The 25847-nt window shown below is 40.1% G+C and overlaps 1 protein-coding gene across 5 annotated transcripts in view; it reads right to left on the reverse strand.

Annotated features, from left to right (window-relative positions):
• Window positions 1–24948, reverse strand: part of LOC126275441 (trichohyalin-like) — an 85195-nt gene extending 60247 nt beyond the window's left edge. The window contains exons 1-3 of one of the 5 annotated variants that reach the window (XM_049977198.1): window positions 24596–24948; window positions 12280–12341; window positions 9871–10073 (exon numbers count right to left, since the gene is read on the reverse strand). In XM_049977198.1, the coding sequence (XP_049833155.1) occupies window positions 9871–10073; window positions 12280–12305 (229 nt within the window). In that variant the 5' untranslated portion in view covers window positions 12306–12341; window positions 24596–24948. Of the gene's footprint in view, window positions 1–9870; window positions 10074–12279; window positions 12342–24331; window positions 24554–24595 lie in introns of those variants that run through there. The other 4 variants (XM_049977202.1, XM_049977199.1, XM_049977200.1 and 1 more) reach the window with 4 other exon arrangements.
• Window positions 24949–25847: the final 899 nt, after the last annotated feature.

Raw genomic sequence — 25847 nt, forward strand, 5'->3', positions numbered from 1 at the left:
ATTTTAGTGTAGGTTCTGACAAAATACTATTTAGCAGTTTAAACACAGAAATTTTTGTTTACGATAAATTTACTCAGCATTTTAGGTTTGTTGACCTACACCACAATACATCGTAATAATAGTAATTTTCGCCTCACAAACATTAATACACACTCAATAGTAAACGCCTGATGGCCTAAAGTTATCGAACAATTGTAAAGTAAAAGAAATGAACCATCGCATAGCATCGACAGAATCTATTATTCTTTATCTTTGCCGTCCTTGCGCAGTGCCTGTAAATCTCTATGTACATGTATCGATTAATTCTATAAAAAATAATTCTGTTGTTTCAAGACAAATGAGGCTTTTGGCGCCTCACCTTTTACTGTTTGTATTCTATGAAAGGCGGACTCTGACTTGCTGCGTTCCACAACTGTATTTTCTATTTTATGTGAAAATATTGAGTGAAAATGCTAATTGTTATTTTTTCCAATCAGAAAACATAGTTTCTTGTAACTGATTTCGAACAGACAGCGTCAAGAGGACATTTTCACTTATGTGTATAGTATTTAACCACAATGGACATTTATTGTAATTTAATATGAAAAGGTACGTAGCATTAAAAAAAATGTGTGTTAAAGGTAAGTGTGCTTATTTTAGTAAATTAACCTTGATGATTCCATCTCCTTATTTACCTGAATGATGATTATTTTGTGTTACTTGATCACCAGAAATTACGATCACACTGATGGGCCGAACGCAGCATGAGGCAGAAGGAACATTATCGTTTTCCTATTATTTCTGAACCAACTTTTTTGTGTAGTGTTGCATTTCTTTTAAAGACTATAAATCTTCTGGTCCCTTAGCGTTGATCCGGGTATGACTACATTGCGACTAAAAATGCACAGAAACGATAATGTTTCCTCCAAACGATCTCATATATAGAAACTTCCACATATTAAAAACAAAGATTCCAAGACTTACCAAGCGGGAAAGCGCCGGCAGACAGGCACATGAACAAAACACACAAAAACACACACACACACACACACACACACACACACACACACACACAGAGTTACTAGCTTTCGCAACCGATGGTTGCTTCTTCAGGAAGGAGAGGGAAAGACGAAAGGATGTGGGTTTTAAGGGAGAGGGTAAGGAGTCATTCCAGTCCCGGGAGCGGAAAGACTTCCCTTAGGGGAAAAAAAAGGACAGGTGTACACTCGCACACACACACATATCCATCCGCACATACACAGACACAAGTAGACATATTTAAAGGCAAAGAGTAAGGGCAGAGATGTCAGTCGAGGCGGAAGTACAGAGGCAAAGAAGTTGTTGAAAGACAGGTGAGGTATGAGCGGCGGCAACTTGAAATTAGCGGAGGTTGAGGCCTGGCGGATATCGAGAAGAGAGGATATATTGAAGGGCAAGTTCCCATCTCCGGAGTTCGGATAGGTTGGTGTTGGTGGGAAGTATCCAGATAACTCGGATGGTGTAACACTGTGCCAAGATGTGCTGGCCGTGCATCAAAGCATGTTTAGCCACAGGGTGATCCTCATTACCAACAAACACTGTCTGCCTGTGTCCATTCATGCGAATGGACAGTTTGTTGCTGGTCATTCCCACATAGAAAGCATCACAGTACAGGCAGGTCAGTTGGTAAACCACGTGGGTGCTTTCACACGTGGCTCTGCCTTTGATTGTGTACACCTTCCGGGTTACAGGACTGGAGTAGGTGGTGGTGGGAGGGTGCATAGGACAGGTTTTACACCGGGGGCGGTTGCAAGGGTAGGAGCCAGAGGGTAGGGAAGGTGGTTTGGGGATTTCATAGGGATGAACCAAGAGGTTACGAAGGTTAGGTGGACGGCGGAAAGACACTCTTGGTGGAGTGGGGAGGATTTCATGAAGGATGGATCTCATTTCGGGGCAGGATTTTAGGAAGTCGTATCCCTGCTGGAGAGCCACATTCAGAGTCTGATCCAGTCCCGGGAAGTATCCTGTCACAAGTGGGGCACTTTTGGGGTTCTTCTGTGAGAGGTTCTGGGTTTGAGGGGATGAGGAAGTGGCTCTGGTTATCTGCTTCTGTACCAGGTTGGGAGGGTAGTTGCGGGATGCGAAAGCTGTTTTCAGGTTGTTGGTGTAATGGTCCAGGGATTCAGGACTGGAGCAGATTTGTTTGCCACGAAGGCCTAGGCTGTAGGGAAGGGACCGTTTGATATGGAATGGGTGGCAGCTGTCATAATGGAGGTACTGTTGCTTGTTGGTGGGTTTGATGTGGACGGATGTGTGCAGCTGGCCATTGGACAGATGGAGGTCAACATCTAGGAAAGTGGCATGGGATTTGGAGTAGGACCAGGTGAATCTGATGGAACCAAAGGAGTTGAGGTTGGTGAGGAAATTCTGGAGTTGTTCTTCACTGTGAGTCCAGATCATGAAGATGTCATCAATAAATCTGTACCAAACTTTGGGTTGGCAGGCTTGGCTAACCAAGGAGTCTTCCTCTAAGCGACCCATAAATAGGTTGGCATACGAGGGGGCCATCCTGGTACCCATGGCTGTTCCCTTTAATTGTTGGTATGTCTGGCCTTCAAAAGTGAAGAAGTTGTGGGTCAGGATGAAGCTGGCTAAGGTGACGAGGAAAGAGGTTTTAGGTAGGGTGGCAGGTGATCGGCGTGAAAGGAAGTGCTCCATTGCAGCGAGGCCCTGGACGTGCGGGATATTCGTGTATAGGGAAGTGGCATCAATGGTTACAAGGATGGTTTCCGGGGGCAACAGACTGGGTACGGATTCCAGGCGTTCGAGAAAGTGGTTGGTGTCTTTGATGAAGGATGGGAGACTGCATGTAATGGGTTGAAGGTGTTGATCTACGTAGGCAGAGATACGTTCTGTGGGGGCTTGGTAACCAGCTACAATGGGGCGGCCAGGATGTTTGGGTTTTTGAATTTTAGGAAGTAGGTAGAAGGTAGGGGTGCGAGGTGTCGGTGGGGTGAGGAGTTTGATGGAGTCAGGTGAAAGGTTTTGTAGGGGGCCTAAGGTTCTGAGGATTCCTTGAAGCTCCGCCTGGACATAAGGAATGGGATTACCTTGGCAAACTTTGTATGTAGAGTTGTCTGAAAGCTGACGCAGTCCCTCAGCCACATACTCCCGACGATCAAGTACCACGGTCGTGGAACCCTTGTCACCCGGAAGAATGATGATGGATCGGTCAGCTTTCAGATCACGGATAGCCTGGGCTTCGGCTGTGGTGATGTTGGGAGTAGGATTAAGGTTTTTCAAGAAAGATTGAGAGGCAAGGCTGGAAGTGAGAAATTCCTGGAAGGTTTGGAGAGGGTGATTTTGAGGAAGAGGAGGTGGGTCCCGCTGTGATGGAGGACGGAACTGTTGCAGGCAGGATTCAATTTGGATAGTGTCTTGGGGAGTTGGATCATTAGGAGTGGGATCAGGATTGTTTCTCTTCGTGGCAAAGTGATATTTCCAGCAGAGACTACGAGTGTAGGACAGTAAATCTTTGACAAGGGCAGTTTGGTTGAACCCGGGAGTGGGGCTGAAGGTGAGGCCTTTGGATACGACAGAGGTTTCGGATTGGGAGAGGGGTTTGGAGGAAAGGTTAACTACTGAATTGGGGTGTTGTGGTTCCAGATTGTGTTGACTAGAAATTTGAGGTGTTGGGGGGAGTGGAGCTGGAAGTGGGAGATTGAGTAGATGGGAGAGACTGGGTCTGTGTGCAATGAGAGGAGGTTGAGGTTTGTTGGAAAGGTTGTGGAGGGTGAGTGAGTTGCCTTTCCGGAGGAGGGAAACCAGGAGATTGGATAGTTTTTTGAGGTGGAGGGTGGCATGTTGTTCTAATTTGCGGTTGGCCTGTAGGAGGATGCTATGTACAGCCGGTGTGGATGTGGGAGAGGAAAGATTGAGGACTTTGATTTGGGATGGGAGTTGACGGGTGTGTTCATTGGCCGAGTCGATGTATAGGTGAAGGATTAGGCGGGTGGGGGCTATGGATTGTGCTGTTTGGAACTGGTATAAGGACTGATGGAAAGAAGGATTGCAGCCAGAGATGGGAACTTTAAGTGTGAGGCCTTTGGGAGTAATGCCAAATGTCAGACAAGCCTGAGTAAATAAAATATGGGAGCGTAATCTGGCTAGGGTGAAGGCATGTTTGCGGAGGGAATGTAAATTTTTTTTTTTGTGTCCGGGACCGCGCGACAGCCTCTGTTGCGTGCCGGCCACTAGGCGACAGGGCGGGACGAGACGACAGTGTCAAGCGCCAACCGCCAACCCTTCCCTCTCCTTTTACTTCTTCTTCTTGGGCGAAGCCTTCGCCTTAGACGCCTTCTTCGGGCGCGGCGCCTTCGGCTTCTTTCTTTGCGCCGGCCGCACGAGCGCCCTTCTTGGTAATGAGGATCACCCTGTGGCTAAACATGCCTTGATGCACGGCCAGCACATCTTGGCACAGTGTTACACCGTCCGAGTTATCTGGATACTTCCCACCAACACCAACCTATCCGAACTCCGGAGATGGGAACTCGCCCTTCAGTATATCCTCTCTTCTCGATATCTGCCAGGCCTCAACCTCCGGTAATTTCAAGTTGCCGCCGCTCATACCTCACCTGTCTTTCAACAACTTCTTTGCCTCTGTACTTCCGCCTCGACTGAAATCTCTGCCCTTACTCTTTGCCTTTAAATATGTCTGCTTATGTCTGTGTATGTGCGGATGGATGTGTGTGTGTGTGTGTGTGTGTGTGTGTGTGTGTGTGTGTGTGTGTGTGTGTGTGCAGTGTACACCTGTCCTTTTTTTTCCCCTAAGGGAAGTCTTTCCGCTCCCGGGATTGGAATGACTCCTTACCCTCTCCCTTAAAACCCACATCCTTTCGTCTTTCCCTCTCCTTCCTGAAGAAGCAACCATCGGTTACGAAAGCTAGTAATTCTGTGTGTGTGTGTGTGTGTGTGTGTGTGTGTGTGTGTGTGAGTGCGCGCGCCTGTCTGCCGGCACTTTCCCGCTTGGAATCTTTGTTTTTAATATGTATATATATACTGCTCTTATTCAGGTATTCAATGCTCAACCTATGTTATTATAATAGTGTAATCAATCCCCGATTCTGTTGCCAAGTGGCCCACCAAACTATTCACTTTTGACATTAAAAAACTATTCTTTTTCTTTTCATCCCCGAAGAGCAACACTACAACATACAATTACCAAGAGGACAATATTTTTATTTACTCACACACCTAAAAAACTTTATGAAATATATAAATACATGTCCCATATTTTTGCTGTGGCTTGTCTGCATAAAATCTCTTTTCTGTGAGTCAATGTGCAGCAAGTTATGATGTGTGCTGCAGAGACATGGGCCAAGACTAGTGTTCCAACTCGCCCCCAAAATACAAGATATGCTGCATCCTATTTAAGACTATATAGCTCTTCGTGTTCCTGGGGTGTATGGCATCCCTTGTGAATGTGGAAGCATGTGCATAAGTCAAACAATTCACACAATTGCAGTGTGTTATACTGAGCAGAAGTGACATATTAAACAAAGGGAATCTGAGCCTTACGAGTCGGACATAGCTGAGTATTGCCTAGAAAATAGACACAAAGTACAGTTTGATAATGGTGAGTCTTGGCACATTTGTCAACTTTTAAGGAAATTATGTTACAAAGGAGGCAGTTGAGACTAGAATGAATGGCAACAATTTTAAGAGAGTCCAACAGTACAGACTTCATAGGGCACTGGGGTGGACTTTGGATATCTAATGGAAGCAAAGGCAATGCTTGACACTTGTAGGGAGGTGGGAGCAGCCGTTCCAAACATAGCGCCAGCCACTTGTGCCACCTGATGTCACTCGGTCCAGCAGTGGGCCAGAGCTGCTTCGAGCCGCCCAAATCTCCTCCCAGGCTTGTGTCGTTTTGGCCCTTTGAGTGGTACCAGGAGCTGTAAACTAGTCTATCTACATAGAAAACCATACCAGCCCCAGCAGTTAATGGTTTTACTCTTGACAACAATGGTGGAGATAGCCATTAAAAGCCTGATGATTTTATTCGAACTGACAACCTTGGAAACCAAAATGATTTTATTCGGATATAAATACGCTTTTAAGTAATAAAATGAGACATTATATGTGAAGGAAATTATTATTTTATCTACAATTTTTCATATTTTTAGTCACACACTAACAGTTTGATATCTCATGCAATCACTTAGCATGGAATTTCTAAAAACAGCTATTTGCAGTGAAATATAAATGCACCTCACATTTCACACACTTTGCTCTGACTATTCCAATTCACAATGGAATCTTTAAGCTCCCTTTCATATCTTTAATAGGCAAATGTTCTACACCATCAAGTTGCATGTCTTTCAAGCAGGATAGCAGCTCGTCCCCTTTGCAGTCTCCGAGCTGTCAACAGAACTATTGCCTTACTTGCATCACTTTTCCCACTCTTAACAGCAAACCTTTGCCTATGGCCTCCTTGAGCTCTGCACTAAGACAAGTGTGCTTCTCCAATGAATTCCACTTGATAGTACATCTTTTATGTAAAGAACCAGACTCACTGTCATCAGACGAAGAATATGAAGAACTATTCTATAGAGTATCTTTGAAAGAATTTGGAACCTATGCAAGTCTAGCACAGAACACAGGATCCACGCATTTCATGAAATGATATCTGGGACAAGCAACCTTGACTAATTTCAACTTCTTGTCATGTTTTTCTACTTCAGTCCTCAGATTTACTCCCACAAAATTATTGAGCACTGACAAATCTGTTACATCACTTCACAGCAGAATACTGTATATCACGATTCACTGCTTCATATGTTGCACATCATCCAGATCTCTTCATTCTCTTGTCAGAGTCACACACATTCCTTTAGGCAGTACATATCTCACAGAGCCTTTTTTTTCTTATTTCCATTTGCAAAGTTAAACTACAGAACTGTATGCAAAAATATATTACAATTTTTGCACTCTCATATCTCTACAAAGTCTTGGCACAAAATTTCCACTGGCTCTTATGTCAATAAAATTTTTTATTGTGACAATACCTTCAAGTATGCAGTCGAAGCTGCACACCAAGCAATTCAGATCTGATGTAAAAATATTTTAAAGCACCAACCCTTTTGGTTTCTTCAGATTGTACTCTTACTTTGAAAAACACCCTCTGAATAGTACACTGTTCATCAATAATTTTTTTTTTTTTTTAAATCGAAGTCTTTTCCCCTCTTCTACAATAATGTCCAACATTTCACGTCCAAAAAATGTATGAAACTACTCTTTCAGAAGGCATTTATCAGAAGGTGTACGGAGTGTAACAGTCTATTTAGGAATGTGTAGTTCTTTCCAGGACTTCTTACTTGTGCAAGTAAGTTTAAACTTTTTATTCAGGTTTGGAGCATTTCATTTTTCTGCAACTACAATGACTTCATTTAACACTGCTGGCATTTCATTCTTTTCCTCTACTTTTTCTTCTTTGTCAACAATCTCATAAATAACTACATTGGAAGTTCCAAGAAGAATGCCCGAGTCCAGGCCTCTCCTCCACTGAGCTACCCATAACACTTCTTTGACTGTCATCCAATTCTGTACTTTTTTTCCTTCTTCAGAGTATTCCTAACTGGTGCATAACGTCTTCACCACAAAAGCACGAAACTGGAATTGGACACTGTATCTACCATATAATAGTAATAAACAGCATTGTTCTGATCCTACTGAAAATAGAAACAGTTACTGTGATGTTCACAGCAACAAGATTACAATGTAGCTGCAGGGCAACAAACTGAAAATATTCCAGCCTGGATTGCCATTGATTAATTAACAAACAAGAACAATCTATGCTTATGTTAAGCACCAATCTACATCTACAAATATAAATGTTCCACACTGCATTTTTCTATCTGTACATGAAGGCTAATGCCAGGAACTACAGCGGGGATTTAATATGGTTTTCATTATTACATAGACCAATACATGAGGGGAAGGTTTGCGTATAAAATTACTGCCACACCAGACAAGCAGTCTGGCCATAGATACTTGTATGCTACCCACGCAAAGCTGGGGTAGGTCAAAAGTACTTTATGAATATAATTACTTTAAATGTGACCTGATTTACACACAATTCCAGCACACAACACACACAGCTCAGATCCATGCAATCAAACTGCCAGGGGGTATAAGCAAAAAGTAAAAAAATACTAGATTTTTCCTGGATTTCTCAGTTAAAAAATAGAGATTTTCCCATGTGAAAAGACATTGTTTCCCCAAGAACTGTAAAACATATCAATCTTTTGAATGGTAAAGGTTTTATAGATCGGCATAGAACTTGCCAGCACATGAGTAAACGAAAATCCAGCAAAAGAACAGTATATTCTGAAACAATATGTACACTGCATATTTTCAAATTAAGTGTAAATACAAATTCCACCACACACACAGCAAGGTGGCTTCCGAACACTGGAATAGAGATTGTAATGCACTTTTGTCAGCCAATCATAGCTTACATCACATGGTCTTGTCAGCTAATGATGCCAGATATTCAGTGAATATCAACACTTGCAAGATTTTTTCCCTGTGATCTGTTGGAGACTAAGTAGCTGCGACGTCACGTCCTTCAAAAGCAGTTTGTTGTCATAAAGTATTGCACAGTCTTCATCCAAAAGCCTTCGACATTTTGCTTTCAGCAGACACTTGTTTGTGCACTGTATTTTGTTGTTATTCTCTCATTTATGTTTTATTGGTGCAGTATTATTCTGCAGCAGTGGGCTAAAGTAAAATTCTTTGTTAGACTATCAGTTCATCAATCAAAAAAATTTAACTGAAACTAAAACAATGAAAAACTTCTGCAGTTCTAAAAACTTCAGTTTTTTCCCCAGATGAAAAATTCCCGAATTTCCCCCATTGCCCTGGAGTGTATACATCCTGTGTGTGTTGCCAAATGGCAATATTATGCATATACGAGCAGTTTGTAACATGTAGGAAAACTAAGAGCACTGACTGATCTTTGTGTGTATTAGTACAGCTACTTCATCTTAATGACAGCAAGACAGTACAGCTCCACTGTTCTGCTCACAGAAATATACATAGACAATCCATTTGTGCAAAGACTAGTTCTAAATTAGTTGACACCATTTAAAAAATCCACTATATCGACAATGCAACAAATATAATTATTTATAAAATCAAACCGACATAATAATTTCTACAATGAAACAAAAATAGTATACAAAAAGAACAGAAGTATGCCTTCACTGGAGTTACTTTGCACAGCAAGAAAGGTTGTTGTAGGGAACAATTATTCAGGGATTCCTACTTAGTTCATGAATAACTACCTTTTCTCAAACACTTTTTGCTAAACATAGATAGCTCTACTTCAACATAGTATACATGACACCCCATGACACCCTGTACTGACGAATTATTGTGAAGTACGCAAAATGTATGTTTTGTATTGTTTTATAAGAATGTAAACTGTGTTTTAAATGAAGTTTGCGACACTTATTGCAACAGTGTCTACAGCCACCAAAAGATTAATGATCGATAAAATTTTTTACACAATGGATGAAAAACAACTTTCCCATTTTTTGTTGGGAAAGTGTAGCTTGCAAGAAGTCAAACTTCAGACCTAAGAAGTGGGTCCCATTATTAGTACTTCAGTCAAAAGCATGAGAAGTGTAACAGTTATCCAACATGCCATTGCAACTGTTTGTAGACAATAGGCTACACATAATATCTTCTTGTGAATTGTCTAATCTGCACTCTACTACATGGAAATTAGGGTTCTTGGGCTATTAACTATTTTTCTGGGAATATGAAACCTATCAACTTAAGAACTCATTTTCAAACACCTAAAGTCAATAGCCTTCAATAAAGAATTTCTGAACTTCAGTAACTTACCTGAGCCATATCTACTGCGAGAATCAAAACTGGGCGAAGAATGTTCCTTGTACCAATTGAATCTTCCTCGTGATGGACCCGAAAAGCCACCTCTACCTGTACCACGTCCAGTAGAACCCCATGAACTTTCACCACCTCCACGACCGCCACGTGATCCACCACGGCCACCAAAACCACGTCCTCTTGTCATTCCAGATGGTGCACTACCGAAAGTCCAAAAGTGCATTATTTCTGCAGCTACATCAAACAGATAGTGGAGAAACTAAAAAAGTTATAATAAACTGAATTCATGAACCACGACAAGTGAGAGCAATCGTTTCATGACAAATAGAAAAACACCAAACTGTAGTAACAAAGATATACCATTAACACTCAAATATGAACCATTTATTCACTGACCGATACACGTGCACACAGGTTGCAATGTAAGGGGGGAGAAGGGAGCTTGTGCTTGTCTATGTTCTGCAGAGTTGGATTATCAGAAATACAATAAGTTTCAAGAGCCCACAGCAACAAATTATGGAAGATAGAGAGAAAATTTTGCACTTGTTTGCATATCAAGGTCTTTCCGTAAGAACAGTAAGACCCGCTTTTTGTCTCTTTAGCCCCACTATAACAACCACCTCTAACATTGCATATCTTCTATGGTTCACCTGTACTCTGTATCTTAATCCACGCATTAATTCGCAATACTCTTTTATAATATCAACTTATTGCTAACCTTAATGTTGATGCTCCAAAGGTACACTAAGATCAGAAGTATCCAGACACCTGGCTGAAAATTACAAATTTGTGGCGTCCTACATCAGTAATTCTGGAACTGCCACCCCCGAAATGCTCTTCAACAGTGGAAAACACGGAGGAGTTTAGATCATCAATGTAGGCCCGTGCTGTGACAATGCCATGCAGAACAACAAGGGATGCAAACCCCCTCCATGAAAAACACAACCGCACCATAACATCACTGCCTCTGAATTTTGTTGTTGGCACTACACACACTGGCAGATGACATTCAGCAAACATTCGCCATACCCACATCATGAAATGGCATCACCACATCATGTACTGTAATTCATCACTCCGCACAACGTTTTTCCACTGTTCAATCATCCAATGTTTATGCTCCTTACACCAAATGAGTTCTCATTTGGCATTTACCAGCATGACGTGTGGCTTATGAGCAGCCGCTCTACCACAAAATCAAAGTTTCTCACATCCCGCTTAACTGTCTTAGTACTTGCAGTGGATCCTGGTGCAGTTTGGAATTCCTGTGTGATAGTCTGGATAGATGTCTGCCTATTACACATTATGACCCTCTTCAACTTTCAGTGGTCTCAGTCAGTCAACAGACTTACCACCTGACCACGTTCGAAGTCCTTGAGTTCAGCGGAGTGCCCCATACTGCTCTCTAAGAATGTCTAATGGCTACTGAGGTGCAGATATGGAGGTACCTGGCAGTAGGTGGCAGCACAACGCGCATACTATGAAAAACTTATGTTTTGGGGGGTGTCCAGGTACTTTTAGATCACCTAGTGTATTTCATTAACATATCCAGATTCATCACCTAGCACATGGACATTTGATACCCACCAAAATGTCATGTATACTGTCTTTAGGTCTAAATTTGTTATAAGTTCAACAACATTTTAGTTACAGTAAATTAAGAAATGCCCAAGAGTTTACACCACAGGTCTGTGTAAAGAATTTGCACTACTCAAAGCAAATGATGTAGACAACCACAAAAATAACTCTTCCACTGCTCGTGGTAGATTATGTGTCAGATTCTGCAATTACTGTACATCAGGTACCTTAGTGTGATTGAAGATAGACCCACAAGGTCTAGATTTTAGTAAGAAAAGACCTCTAAGCTTCAAAATCTATTGCTATTAACATTTTACAGATGATTAATTTGCACCCAACCCCAAAAACGTTCACTTCGTCACTTACCCAAGAATCCCTCCTGCAGGTGAACTGGTACTGTTTTGCCACCTAAAATATTTAGTGGGCCCAGTTCAAGTACAAATAGCTACTTCAGTAAAAGGGTCCACTTTCAAACCATACCAGCCAGGTCACTTTTTGTTGCTTACATGCTGAAGAATTACATTACCATCTCAAAAATTATGGAAAGAAAATTGGAGGTAGTATGACAAAATATGAGAAAGGGGAATTAGAAACAGGGTAAATAAACTGGTATGTGTGGAAGAAAGCAACAAAATGTGGAGATTTACAATAAGAGAATTGTGAAATCACAGAAGATGGTTGGACTGCTCTCCACGTGGTAGTTCATGGAGGGAGAAAGGGGAAGTCGGTAAGCTGGTGCCCACTTTAAGCATTGTTACATATGAGTTATAATAGCAGCTTCTTTCATGTTACATGAACTGAACAAAGTTTTCAAACTGTGCCACTCACCTCTGCCTGTAGCTGCTGTAGCTCATCTTGGAATGGCTAGTGCAATCAAAACTGTCAATTAGCTGAAACAAAAACAGGATTTCAAATGACATAACAAGGAAATGTAACACTGTGGCAAGCAAAGTACACACATCTAAAAAAAACGAATGAGGGAAAGTGGCAAATGGCAAAGCAGGTATGGCTAGAGGAAAAATGCAAAGTTGTAGATCTATGCATGGCAATGGAAAAGATAGATGCCATCTACAGAAAAATTCAAAATCTTTTGGAGAAAGAAGCAGTTGTATGAGCATGAAGAGCTCAGATGGCAAATTAATATCAAGATCAGAAAGGAATGCAGTGGGGGAAAGAATATATAGGAATAGTATACAACGGAAACTTAACTTTTAAGGCTGTTATATACCGTATTTACTCGAATCTAAGTCACACTCGATTCTAAGCCACACCTGAAAAATGAGACTCGAAATAAAGGAAAAAAAAAAAAATCCCGAATCTAAGCCACACTTGAAATTTGAGACTCTAAATTCTAGGGGAGAGAAAAGTTTTAGGCCCCACCTCCAAATTGAAACAAAGTTGATCAATTGTAATATGAGACAATTTAGGTCAAATGAATGACGATACAGCTACAGTAGTTTGGTACGAGTCGTAAGCTCAGCAGTTAAGCTTTACCAGGTAGCCATTGCTGTGTGTCAGGCACTCCGTCTGTATTTATATGAGTACCTTTCCTTTTCCACGTGCTTCGCCTGACTTTAATTGATTGCTTAATTTTCTTTGATCTGATAAGTGCCGTTTTCTTTGTTATAGGTGTTTACATCACCCTAAGCTGAAGATGCATTACTGTACTGTGTCATGCATTGTTTGTCGCATTCTGATAATGTGTGTGTGTGTGTGTGTGTGTGTGTGTGTGTGTGTGTGTGTGTGTGTGTGTGTGTGTGTGTGTAGAGAGAGAGAGAGAGAGAGAGAGAGAGAGAGAGAGAGAGAGAGAAATCATCTTATTAGTGAAACAATGGCAAGAGACTGCTATTTGTTATTATTTACACTGAGGCTTTCTTCGATAATGATCAACAACAACCAAATAATAGACTGCGAATGATTGAAAATGTTCTGAACAAGAGTTTAGCGAAAATTTTCTTCGTTTGAAAATCTTTGGAGACGCCTCTTTAGTACATTACATTCTGCACAGAAATTAGTCATCTTTGATTTAAAAATCTAGTCAATTGCCATGCTTCATTTCTGACTGTATGACTATTACGCATAAGAATAACACGAATATAAACATGAATGATATGTATATTCTTCCATGTTTGCTGTTGTCTCGCTCTAGTTTCGTATTTTATTAGGCAGACAGAATTTAAATGAGATAGCAGCAAACATGAAAGAATACATGGCAAAATGTTTATATTGGTATCATTCTTATGGTGAAGAGAATAGTGCATGTGATTCACAATTCCTAGAAGTTCCTATTAGCAACCATCTCTTCTCGAAGGTAGGAAAAAATTCAGAACGTAGAGTTTGCCATACTGACAAACATGTCAAACAGTCTTGCCAGTCGGATTTTCGTAGTACATTGAAACACTGCAACATTCGAAGATGAACAATACAGAATTTTTATTTACTTTGATGGATAATGTATGAAAATGCAGTGGTCAAAACTCGGGGCGGAAGATAAAAAGCTCGTCTTCAACCTTTTTTTTTAAATTTATTTACTGACGCAGAGGTTTTGGCACCAGTATTTATCTTTGTACCTGCAAAGCATGCCTGTGTAGCGCTACATATATTCAACAGCAGAAGGTAGCTGTGGCAGCACCTACCAACATTTTTCAGAAATTATACTTACTTTGCACTCGACTCTTAAGCTGCAGGCATATTTTTTTATTACAAAAACCAGAAAAAAAGTGTGGCTTAGATTCGAGTAAATACGGTAAACATAAGAGGAAATGAAGATGAGATGGGAAAGATGTGACAACCTCAAAGAGCACAGTAATACCTTTCAAGACACACTTCACACAAGACTATTTCAAAGGGTACACTAAAAAAAATTTCTGCATACCTCACAAACTAATAGAAAACATCCAAAAACCTGAACTTCTTATGACAATTGCAGCTTTAAATGTTTTATGTAACAAGTTTTGGGCTTACCAAAAGCTGCAATTCTACACTTCTGCATTGACCGGCGCCCTTATTTCAGGTGTATGCAATATATTTACCCTATTGCCACCCATTACACCATATATAACAAATAGTATGTGAAATATTAGACTCCAGATATGAGACCAACAGGGAAACTGTGAGAAGCAGGTGGTTCTGGGCAGAGAGAAACCCAGTATCCGACACCATTCAGAACAAATATTTATCATAAATCAAGTAAATAGAATACTCAACATTCAACAAAAATGAAAAACACTGGTATCACAAATTCTGCTTACCTATATAGTTCAAACGAATGCCTTGGTACAAGGAACCCACAAACAAGTGTTATCATGAATTTCACTTTACCTATAGAAGCTACTGTGAACCTACCATGAACCCACACACAATTCCAAAACTTGATACCTAAATGTCACTTGATCTATACAGCAGCTAAAAGAAAGCCCACAAAACAAACACACTCAAACTGTCAAATACATTATCCATACCTTCACTAAGCCTATCTGTATAAAGCAAAGTCCACAGCCCTACTAACCAAAACTCATAACTAATATCAAACATTTAACCTAACTAATAACGGTAAACCAATATCCAACATACCTACCAACCACAACCCAACACAATTATCAAACATTAACAAGAAAAACCCCAAAATTAATGAAACTTACATCAATTTCAATATACACAAGCAACTATTAACCCACATACCATACATTATACAACAAACAAAACAACATATTACTTATCAACCAAATTCATCACAAATTTGAGTCTCCCTCCACACACGTACACTAAAAAAATAAAATCTTCAGCAATCAGTCCAAATAATCAAAAATTTTTATCATGAACATATTTTTGCCCAATTTTTTGTCACACTCATAACTGAAAAAAAGAAAAATCCAACAATATGAAACACACAACATTAATAATACCAAACAAGCACTAACCCTTCACACACACTGCACAAATCATACTAATTCACCACGAGCCAGCACAGAAAGCTCACACACTCAAACAACAATGACAATTCACTAGGATACCTCACAAATAAGTTCGAAACAAAGATCCAACTCATAAAAGCACCACAGAACACCACAACATTCTATATACAAACAGCTCAATTCAAAAATACGCCACCATGATCGCGTACAACACAATTGTGTCACTAGTCAAAAACAGCTGGAATCCCAACTTATAATTGTCTACATCCATTCAAAACTGGTGCACTGAATTTTATATTGGAAATCTACACCGTCCAAAATACTGAATTAGTTAACCAACTCTCACAGATTAACTACGTCAATGTGCTGTCACGCTATACCCAGATGGGTGAAACATGTCACTTGAAAGCTCGCGTGTGGTTGGCTACATTGTGATTGTGAGGTTGCAATAGCTGCCACCGCACATGCCCACAACTCCGAAGTACGTTATGTAAATGTAAGCTACAATCAATGTTTATATGTAAGTGCAACAAAGTACGTTCTTTCTAACAATGGAGAGAACGACGACAGAGACTAAGTGTTTGATAGTATATTAAACCGGGAAATAACACCTGAAGTTAATGACAATATCTATGAAAAGGCGTCCAAATAGTTACAGTAATAGCTGCATGTAAAACGTCGTCATGCAAATCTAAGCACACCGAATAACATGCTATCCACACTCATAGAAAGAAATAAAGTACACACATAGCCCACCCGATTGCAGAGAGAAAAAAGAATTAATCTTGCATACATTTACACTAACCAGTTTATGATGTCAATGGTGTAATTCCATACAGTTCTCTTTCACTGTCATCAGAATAGGCGCCAAAACTGTTGTCTTCGTCATCATCCTTAATTGTTCGTTTTCATTTATAATGCCATCTATAGTCTGTGCTCTCTTATCAGTTTAGCAACAGGGTCTACTTTTCTCCTCCACGAGGTAGCGTCTACCATAGGAAGACCTTCACATAGCGGTCTTTCCACTTCTGTTATAGTAAAAGTCTTGTTGTTACTTCTAATGTACGCCTTGACTTCACTCCAAACCAATTCAACTGGATTAAAATGGCAGTGACAAGGCAGTAGCCTAATTACAAAGTGACCCTGTTCGCTTGCAATTTCACCTACAACATATTAAGGTGTCACAGGCTTATTTTGCTTGACGAGCGATTATAACAGCAGTTTTATCACGCTCATGTCCGCAGCTTGTGCCTCGCCTGCAAACCACTGCACCATAGTTTCTTTACAGTCACTAGAAGTGGAAGCTTGATCTAAAATCACAGAATGGTGTGGCGCATTGTCCATCACAAAAACTGAACGCTAAACTGGAGCAACAAATTTTTAAACCACTGTAAAAACTGTGGGTGGTCCATATCCTCATAGTTGTCACCATTTTTTTTTTCAACTGAAAAACTATAAGTCCTTCAGACACAAAGCCATTTAAAGGTCCTGCATCGGCCACAATTAATCGTGATCCTCTTCCTGTAGGCTGACGACTGCTGCTATTCAGAGTATCATCTGTCCAGCATTTCTCAACTGATTCTCCAGCGTTGACCCAGGTTTCGTCTAACCATATGACTGAGTATGTCCTTTCCTACAATTTTGTGCAAGAAAATGGTATGAGCTGCAACGACATGAGCTTTTTCTAGTAACAGTTTTCGTCCATCTAACTTTTTAAAACAGAAGCCCATACTTTTTAATATTATCTTCAGTGATGTTTTCCCCCTGAGAAAAGTTCACTTTCTTTTAAAGAAATTAGCAACTTCGCTATTGTGGGGTATTCTTTCCTTTTATAGTATCCGTTTATGTGCCGACCAATTGCATCGGATTGGAAAGAATATCTGTAATACGACGAGGCTGCTGCTTTTCGTTGCCCGGAGTACTTAAAAACACTTTCTTCCACAGAGGCTTTCTTCCACACTATTTCACTGTCTTAAGTCTTGAAGTAGCACCCTTTTCCTTATAACTGTTCTTTCACTAAGTCCTAGAGTTTTCGAGGTATGCTCAAACTTTATCGGCAGCAATCAACTCATGTCCATGAACAGAAACAAATTTTTTTTCTTGCTCGTAAAACTCTTGCGTCCTCCGTAGTAATTCCAAAGCATGACTCTTTAATGGCACTCTACTACGCAACGGATTGTCACTTGGTGAACGACATAGTTTTGGAGACATTGTGTAACAAACAAAAACTGTAGTCAAGGCGGTAACACAAAACAGCAGCAGGCACTGGCACACTAACATACAATGTTTACACAGAAGCCGGCAACGTGGCAGCATTTACGGCGGAACTGGCTTTTGTTCGGTGGTGTTATTGGTTCAGTAGACTTGGTGCCTCCCGTTCCTCACTTTTTTATTAGTTATACTACCAACTCTGCGGCACTTTGGGAGTGTCCTTGAAGTGACGTATTTCAGTGACCCGGGTTTAAACCTTTTATTTATAAATTTTTGTATCTTTGTCGCAAAATTTAGGCTACCTGTAATTAAGGTGTTCATAAAGATGAAATATTTAATACTGATAGCCAAGAATTTATGGAGTTACTTGTAACATCTCAATATGAAAGGGTGCTATTGCAGTAAAGTGAATATTTCTAAAAGGATAGTACTTGCAAGAAAAGTCCCAGTACACTTGTAGAATTTCTGGAGCTGTGTAGCTGATTAACATTAGCATACACACTGCTCTTAAATCTGCATGATTTAGCATGTCTGACCTCAGCCCACTCATCCAACTTGCTGCTGTCAACTGCAACTCAAAGCTTCAATTCTACCTGAGCTTCTACAAGATCAGCTTCAATTTTCAAGAGCACTTGCCCCTTCCCTATACTTGCAGAACAATAAAGCACTACTTCAATGTCAGTGACTAGCTAGTCCATTCCACTGTTACATAATTAGCATCTGTACAACAAAGAGGAATTAATATGAAAATGAAACATTATATGACAGGGTGTATACATGGAGAAGGAAAAAAAAACCCAGATTTCCCAGTTAAAAATATACTTTCTCCCAGGTGAAAACGCTTTTTCCATGTTAAGTGACAGTATACTCTTTTCATGGAATTACCCAGCTTGCAACTGGCTGTTTCACACCATCCAACAAGATGAACTGTTTAGGCAACATTCACATTGCCTCCCATCCTCACTACTGTGCAATCATTTCTACACTTCATCACTGTGCCAACTTTTCCAAAAGTTTTACACTTTTTCGAGATTGTTTGGCTCCTACTTGTAAGATGCAGAAAAGCATATTACTGTGTTTCTCAAATACTAACAGCCATTTCAAAACCATCATCGTCAATTTCAGAACCAGATTCTTGAAACACTACTAGGATTTGTTGTCAGTCAAGCTGTGTCCCATCTTATGACAAACTTTTGCAGTTCAGGCCACTATGAAAGAACAGTAACAAAAAATACACTGGAACTGATGACACTCCTAATTTGTCAAGCCACCCATGGAAGCAGGCACAGCCATCTACCAGCTGTCCGAAGTACTGGAAGAGTGAACAACTGATTACAAGCCATCATGGCTTGGAAATAATACATCATGTATTAATTACGAGAGCTTCACTCAGATTATGACTACTGCAGTAATCAGAATACAACCACGACTTCTATGGACAGCGATCAGAATGCGTTAATGCATCTATTCGCCGTAGTTTATTCGGCACAAGCCTCTTCACAATAACCACAACCTAATCATTTGAACTAGTTACTATACTTTTAAGAGTCCATCTACAGCTCTTATGCCTCCCCCCCTCCCAAGTGCTATTACCCAACAGATAAACTCCTGTGGGATCACAATGTGCTATACATTCCTCCTCTCCTCAATTCGGTTCCGTACCACCATATTAGTTATTCGATCAACCCATTTACCATTACATACCACCACAGCGCCACATTTCATTTCAAAAGCTGCTCTGCTCTTGTCTGAATTGTTTATTGTCCACGTGTCACTTCTTAACAAGTCTATACTGCAGGTGAATACCTTCAGAAAGAACCAACATTCAAACATCTAAAATTTATATTAACTAATTTTACTATTAAAATGTGGTTCTCACTACTGGCCTGTCTACATTTTATATCATCTCGGCTTTGTCAGTTATTTTGCTGTCCAAATACCATATGTATGTAGCAAGCCAATTTGTTCCCTCAGCTGCTCACAACGGCTTACCAATCTTTCCTTATGCATTATAGCCTATTTCTGCGTTACCCCTGTTCAATCTTTATTATAAATCCTAAGCTAGTAAGTCCTGTTAATCATCCCACTGCAATTCACTAAGACACACTGATCTAATTTCAATTTATCTATTCCTTCTTTGAATTCTCTAACCTGTCTACCCAACAATAAATCTAACATTACACACACTGATCCACAGAATTACAGTTCTTTCTTTCCCGCTAACATCCTACTAAGTAATTGGGCCAACTGAAGCGTCCGATTCCACCCGTTGGCTTTGGTCCGTGACATAAGGCGGCGGCTGTTTGTGAAGTCACGACGGCACAGAGTTTAGTTTGTAAGAGTGGCTTGTTTGTAAGTGTCATTTGATGTTATTGTTGAGCTCTCTGGTGGTGTGTGTATGGGTTGTAGGTTAGGCTATGTTTTTGGTATAGTTTGCTTTAGTGGCACGTTTATCGGTGGTGTATTGTTACAGTTGGTGGTCCTCTCTGGTGGCATTTTTATGGCGTATCGGGTTCATTTGCGTGGTAGCATTGCACTTGTGTGGTATCGGCATTGACTGTGCTTTCAGCGGAATATTTTTCAGTGAGTTAACAATTTTGGTTTTGATATGTTAACATTTCTGTAGTTTTTTATTCATTGTATGTGAATGTTGGTAAATAGTTTTGTTTATGTCTTTGGTAGGTATGGATATGACTGACAAGGTCAACAGTTTTCGGTTGTCTGCGATAATGAGGGACAGTGCATTGTCTCTAGCAAAATTTCTTCGGCTATTCGGCCTGTTGGCTGAAGTCGTGAAGTGTTCAGTGTGTTGTGAAGAATTGACGCTTACTAAAGTTCTAGCGTCTCAGATCAGGGACGGCTATATGTGGAGATGTCGTAAAGGTAACAGGTCAGGGAAGTGTTCAATTCCAATTTTGATTTTTATGTTTTTTTTAGGTAAAATTAAGAGTAGTGGTGGTGCAGGTTTTGAGACTTACAGTGTGGTATCAGTAGTTGCTGTTGACCTATACAGGTCAAGGGAAGTTCATTTCTAATTTTGTTGGTTTGTTGTGCTTTTTGAGGTAGTGATGATTGTGGACTTGGTTGTAGTTTTGGGTCTCATGATTTGGTATCTATATTTTCTGTTGACCTATTTAGGTCAAGGAAGTGTTCAATTCCAGTGGATATTGTTTTTAGTTGGTTTTGGGAAGGTTGTGGTCATTTTATTTTATCATTTGGTTTAGTGGCGTGTGTTTACTTTTAGTTTGTCCCTACCCAAAAACCCCCAATTTCACCACTTGTCCCATTAGTTTCATTATATTTTTGGAGGAATATGTGTGATGGTTGTTCGATCTATTTTTGTGTTTATCGTCATGTTTACGTAATGACGTCACAGTCGCGATATGAGAGTAGTTATGAATGGTAGTTTCCGCCATATTGGTGATGTCATTGGTCAAAGCAGACGGGTAGGTAATTTCCAAGAATGATTGCCTACCGAAGTCTTGAGGTCCAAACAATACATAACGAATGTGATTCTAGTGGAGGGCGTTGTGAGTATGTTTACTGTGGTCATTACAGCAACAACGCAAGATGAGCGATACACAAGTACTTATAATTACAAAGGAGACCACTTACCTTACTCGTCATTGGTGTTGTGATGTGTACGCTATGGGAAAAATTACCTTTTTGCCATAGTCTGGGTAAACTCTGCCAGTATCACGCAGGAATATGGGTATAGAGTGTCACATGTGTTAACTTTTCCCTACAAATGCAAGTTTTGGAAATAGAGGTACTGAAACAAGTACAGTTCGTCTCTTTGTCCTGGACGCCCTCCTCTGTTAACGGAAGACTTCATAGATTTCCATAGCCACTTGATGTTCTGCAGGTGCACACTGGGGTCATCCGAAGACACAAACTCTACAGAGTGGTTGAGGAATTTGTGGTCGAATCCTTCTGCTCTGAGTGTCTTGTAGAACTGAAACCTGTCTGTCATGACATTACTACTAGGCAGTATGAAGTGCTTTATCAGACACACTAATGTGATCTTGTCTCTGGATAATACTCTGACAACAAAACACTTCCGGGACTCTCGTTCTATTCCACCGAATACCCAAATAGCATCGATTTCACTCTTTGAGGGTCGTCCTCTCTGGTTCTTCTTGCTATGTGAGAATCGTCCACTTAAACAACTTTACTTGGTCCATCAATCGGTACACTGTCGTTCGGCACTACCACTTAACACTTCTCTGTAAAACCAGAAATAGTCCCACGCGGTATTAACAGATAAGTAAATTTCCGATGCTGTCACTTGCAAGGTGTAGTGTAGAATCCAGCAAGATAAACGAATTACGCTCGTCTGCATGGATAATTTGGAAGAGTCGAACCAAGTATTCTTCCCGATACTTTTTCACTTTTTGACACTGTCCACAATGAGACTAACGGTATTTTAGCATCAAAACTGTTCTTACGAAGTTGTACACACTTCGCACCACCAGTCTACACAGTCCCTGCTTTCCTCAGCCAGTAATACTCCATATTTGCGGCAAAAAGTCAATTTTCTATGCTGGATGAGCATGGAATTGCATTTTTCCATGTGAGAGAATCTGCCTACGTCAACACCATCAGACATCCCACTCACTACCGACAGAAACCGTCTAGGTTACCCTACCAACTCACAAGCAATTTGTGGAGGTATGTAATAACAACAACCAAGGGAAAGACTGAAAACAAATAAAACTGACAATCACAAATAATTGATCATAACACCCACCAACAAAGTCACATGATTCATTTACAATCATACGTTCGATATGTATCGTTCGGAACCCATGACTTCGATAGGCAATCATTCTTCGAAATTATCGACGGATGGAATCTGACGTTTCCGTTAACCCAAGTAATCCCATCCAGATATCCAAATGGGGATCTCCAGAAAACGTTATTCCACAGTATGCAATCATTACTGGATACCGAACTGAAAGTTCTCGGAAAAATAATAGCCATAATTTCCCCTTTGTGTTCGGATGCAATTAGTTGAATGCTACCAAGCTACATCAGTCGATCATACATACTTTTCCCATTGGAGGTGGGAATGGGATATGCTCCACCCGTTTCTTTTCCAATACAGCTTTCATTTATATCATTAAAGCAATAACATGTGCAAAAGTAAGTCAAGGCCCCTGTCAATGATCAAACTCATTTGTTAAATTAACTGTAGCTATCCATATGGCCATCAAATTTAACCCAAATTCTGAAGCAGCTATCTCACTGTGCATACCATAGTGTGACGTATTTTGACACTAGTGCACAATATATTAAGTGCAATGCACAACATACTAAACTAAGTTTTTAAAAAGTTATGAATAATAATCAGGCAAGCAACTTTCTACTCCTCACCAGATACAAACATGAAACTGGATTGTAAAATCAGCTATCAATTTCTCCCATAGTCTGTCACCATACAGCCAATAATTTGACAAACATGGTTCATAAACTGAGTATAAGGGCCTTTTGCAGATCAGCCTGTGACTAGATTGTGATACTGCAGCTAGTCGCTGGAATATTAGCTGATGGCACAGACTAATCCGTACCACAGCCCCATGACTTAACATTAAGTTGGAGAGCTAGCATGTAAACTGAATGCAAAGAAACAGTTGTAACAGAGTTCCATAATGGCTCTCACTTGCATGTTTCATATTTTACGTATGGTGTATAGCCTATATACATACTACGGTACTAAAGAGGCATTTATGAATGTACATTAATACAGCTTTTTTAAAATTAATTTCGAGTACTATCTACCTTTTACGAAAACAGTGTTACATACTGAGCAACTGTTTCTTACAAGACAGTCAAGGCGAATTATAACCAGATGACGGTTCCCTACAGCACACATCTTGTCAATGACAAGTACTAAAAGCACAAAATACAAGGCGAAACAGGTATCTAGAGCTGGTATGCTTGCAAGATATGTAACAACGTATTTTTGCATTATCCTATGTGCATACTACTTTTTAAAACAAGTAAAACTTAGCTAGGTAATCTATTAGCAGAGCTTCAATAAACTTCACATTACACAAACCGCTCAAATTCAGCGAAAAGTAGGTAACAAGTACACGTCAACTTTCATTTAGGCCTATTAAGAAGAAAGTTTCAGGACACATTTGTCTTGTTTTTCCACTTAGAACTTCACCATCGATTGACATTTTACGTGGAAAAGTGCGGTAAGAAATCAATGAAGACTCATCAAATGTTATACCAATGAAACTACTGAGTTTTTTTACGACCTTAGTTTCCAAGATTTATACGAGAAACAACATTTGGAATAATTCAAATTACAAAAGCAGTAAATCATTCATGACGGCTGGCACAATTTTTACTACAGCACTTTCATTTTACCATTAACGGCGTACTTAAACGTACGAAGAAAATAAGTAGACAAACCCGTAAAGCATGGATGACACGACTGGTGATAAATCTGGATCAAAGAAGAAATCGAAATGGTTGCCATTACCGCTGTCCGTTTTAAATGTTTTAACTCTCATACCAATACAAATTGGAAAATAAACCGCAATGTACCATAAAACATCTTATCATCAATCGCAATATAAATATCCACCGCTAAATTCAAAATGTGCAGCTGCAATACGTACGTTTACATAATTCAACTCTTAAAAGGTTCACGTGCTTTAACAAACATTAAAATAATGTTCTATTTCCCTTCTGCTTTTACTTATCCTGCTTTTCTAATAATAAACATTAATTTAACCAGTCACCTTATAGCAACGTCTACTACCCGGCGCCGGGCCAGGAATCAGATTCAAAATGGCGTCAGGACCAGTATCCTATTATATATTAAATGCTATAATGAAATATCCTCCAAGATTCCTTGGAAATTATAACGACTCAAAATTAAAAATCAAAATAAGGCAGCTAATAACAAAAGGGAAGAGCTAATATACAAAAACTGTGGCACTTCAAACAAATCACAAAATGGCGTTTACAGGTATAAAAGCAAGATCATTATCTCAACTACTCACATTTAAACCTATCTGAGTTCGGCGAAACGCGTCCAACCTCGTCTTAAACCTCCTTGACTGCAATGAAGTTTCGAAATTGTTGTAAATTAATATTTAACAAGCATTCGGCTTCACTACTATCACAACATGGACACCTCGACGCCAATAATCAAAGACGCTCTTCGTCATTACAAAATGATCAGTGATAACAGTGCAACACAGGGAAATCCAACGATATGTCACTGTACATAAAATTAATTATTGGTAAGCAGAAAGATAATACTAAGCAATGCCGACATGCATCTTACGAATTTTAATGAAACAAGGAAATTTAGATCGACTGTGAAATTTCCAGTGCCTACACACACACTTTCAAAATTTTTTTTCGGCAAATCGATAAGTGCTGACGATTCTGATTTCAACTAAAGGCATCCTCATCACGTAACGTGACACCACAACAGTCTGTACTGCATTTCAGATGGCGGCTTCTTACATTTGACTACTGTAGCAAGCTTATACAGTAATCCTTAAAGCCATGTTGTGTAGTATGCGCCTGAGAGATCTATAAATACTGCACCGGTCGTTCTGAAAATCACGTTCAATATGCGTGGTTAGCGCCAGGATTTGATCGCAGCAGCTCCTCTTCGACTTGAAACCAGCTTGCTCTACGGGTATTGCTGCACCACTCTCTTTAGGAGAATTTTCTCGAGAAGTCTGTATATCACACATAGCAGAGAAATAGGTCTGTAGCTCTCTACCTGGGAAGTACAACACTTCGCACTTCCTCCTTTGCTCTGGTCTCTGGTCTACAGCTTTGCAGATTCCTGTGAGCATGTATGAGCTAACAGTTCACACGTCAGCAAAGTAGATGTTCGCCTAAATGACACATTGCAAACAATAACTGGAAATGTGAGACCTACACCAACACCATGGGTCTCTGTGCTGGTAAATACTGAAACTCCCTTGTTCCGCAGACAAGAAGCAGTCCAAAGAGAAATGCTAAAATTTGCTGCTGACACCACACTCCCAATACACGCTGATCTGCAGGGCCCGACACGATTAAAGTCAAGAAATCCCTTCTGGACTCAAGCAATCAGGACACCATAGCAGAACGGAAACATGTATGAACCAGGCAAATGTTAACTATAGACATCTCACTAAGAACTCGGCTCATCATGTTCCTGGCCTCAATGTCCCTCGAAGAACCTGTATGGTACTAAACACAATGTACTGGCTTGGAAGAAAATCCTAAGAAATTTTGCTCTTATGTCAA

Source organism: Schistocerca gregaria, chromosome 1 (genome assembly GCF_023897955.1).
Source record: "Schistocerca gregaria isolate iqSchGreg1 chromosome 1, iqSchGreg1.2, whole genome shotgun sequence".
NCBI classification, from domain to species: domain Eukaryota; kingdom Metazoa; phylum Arthropoda; class Insecta; order Orthoptera; family Acrididae; genus Schistocerca; species Schistocerca gregaria.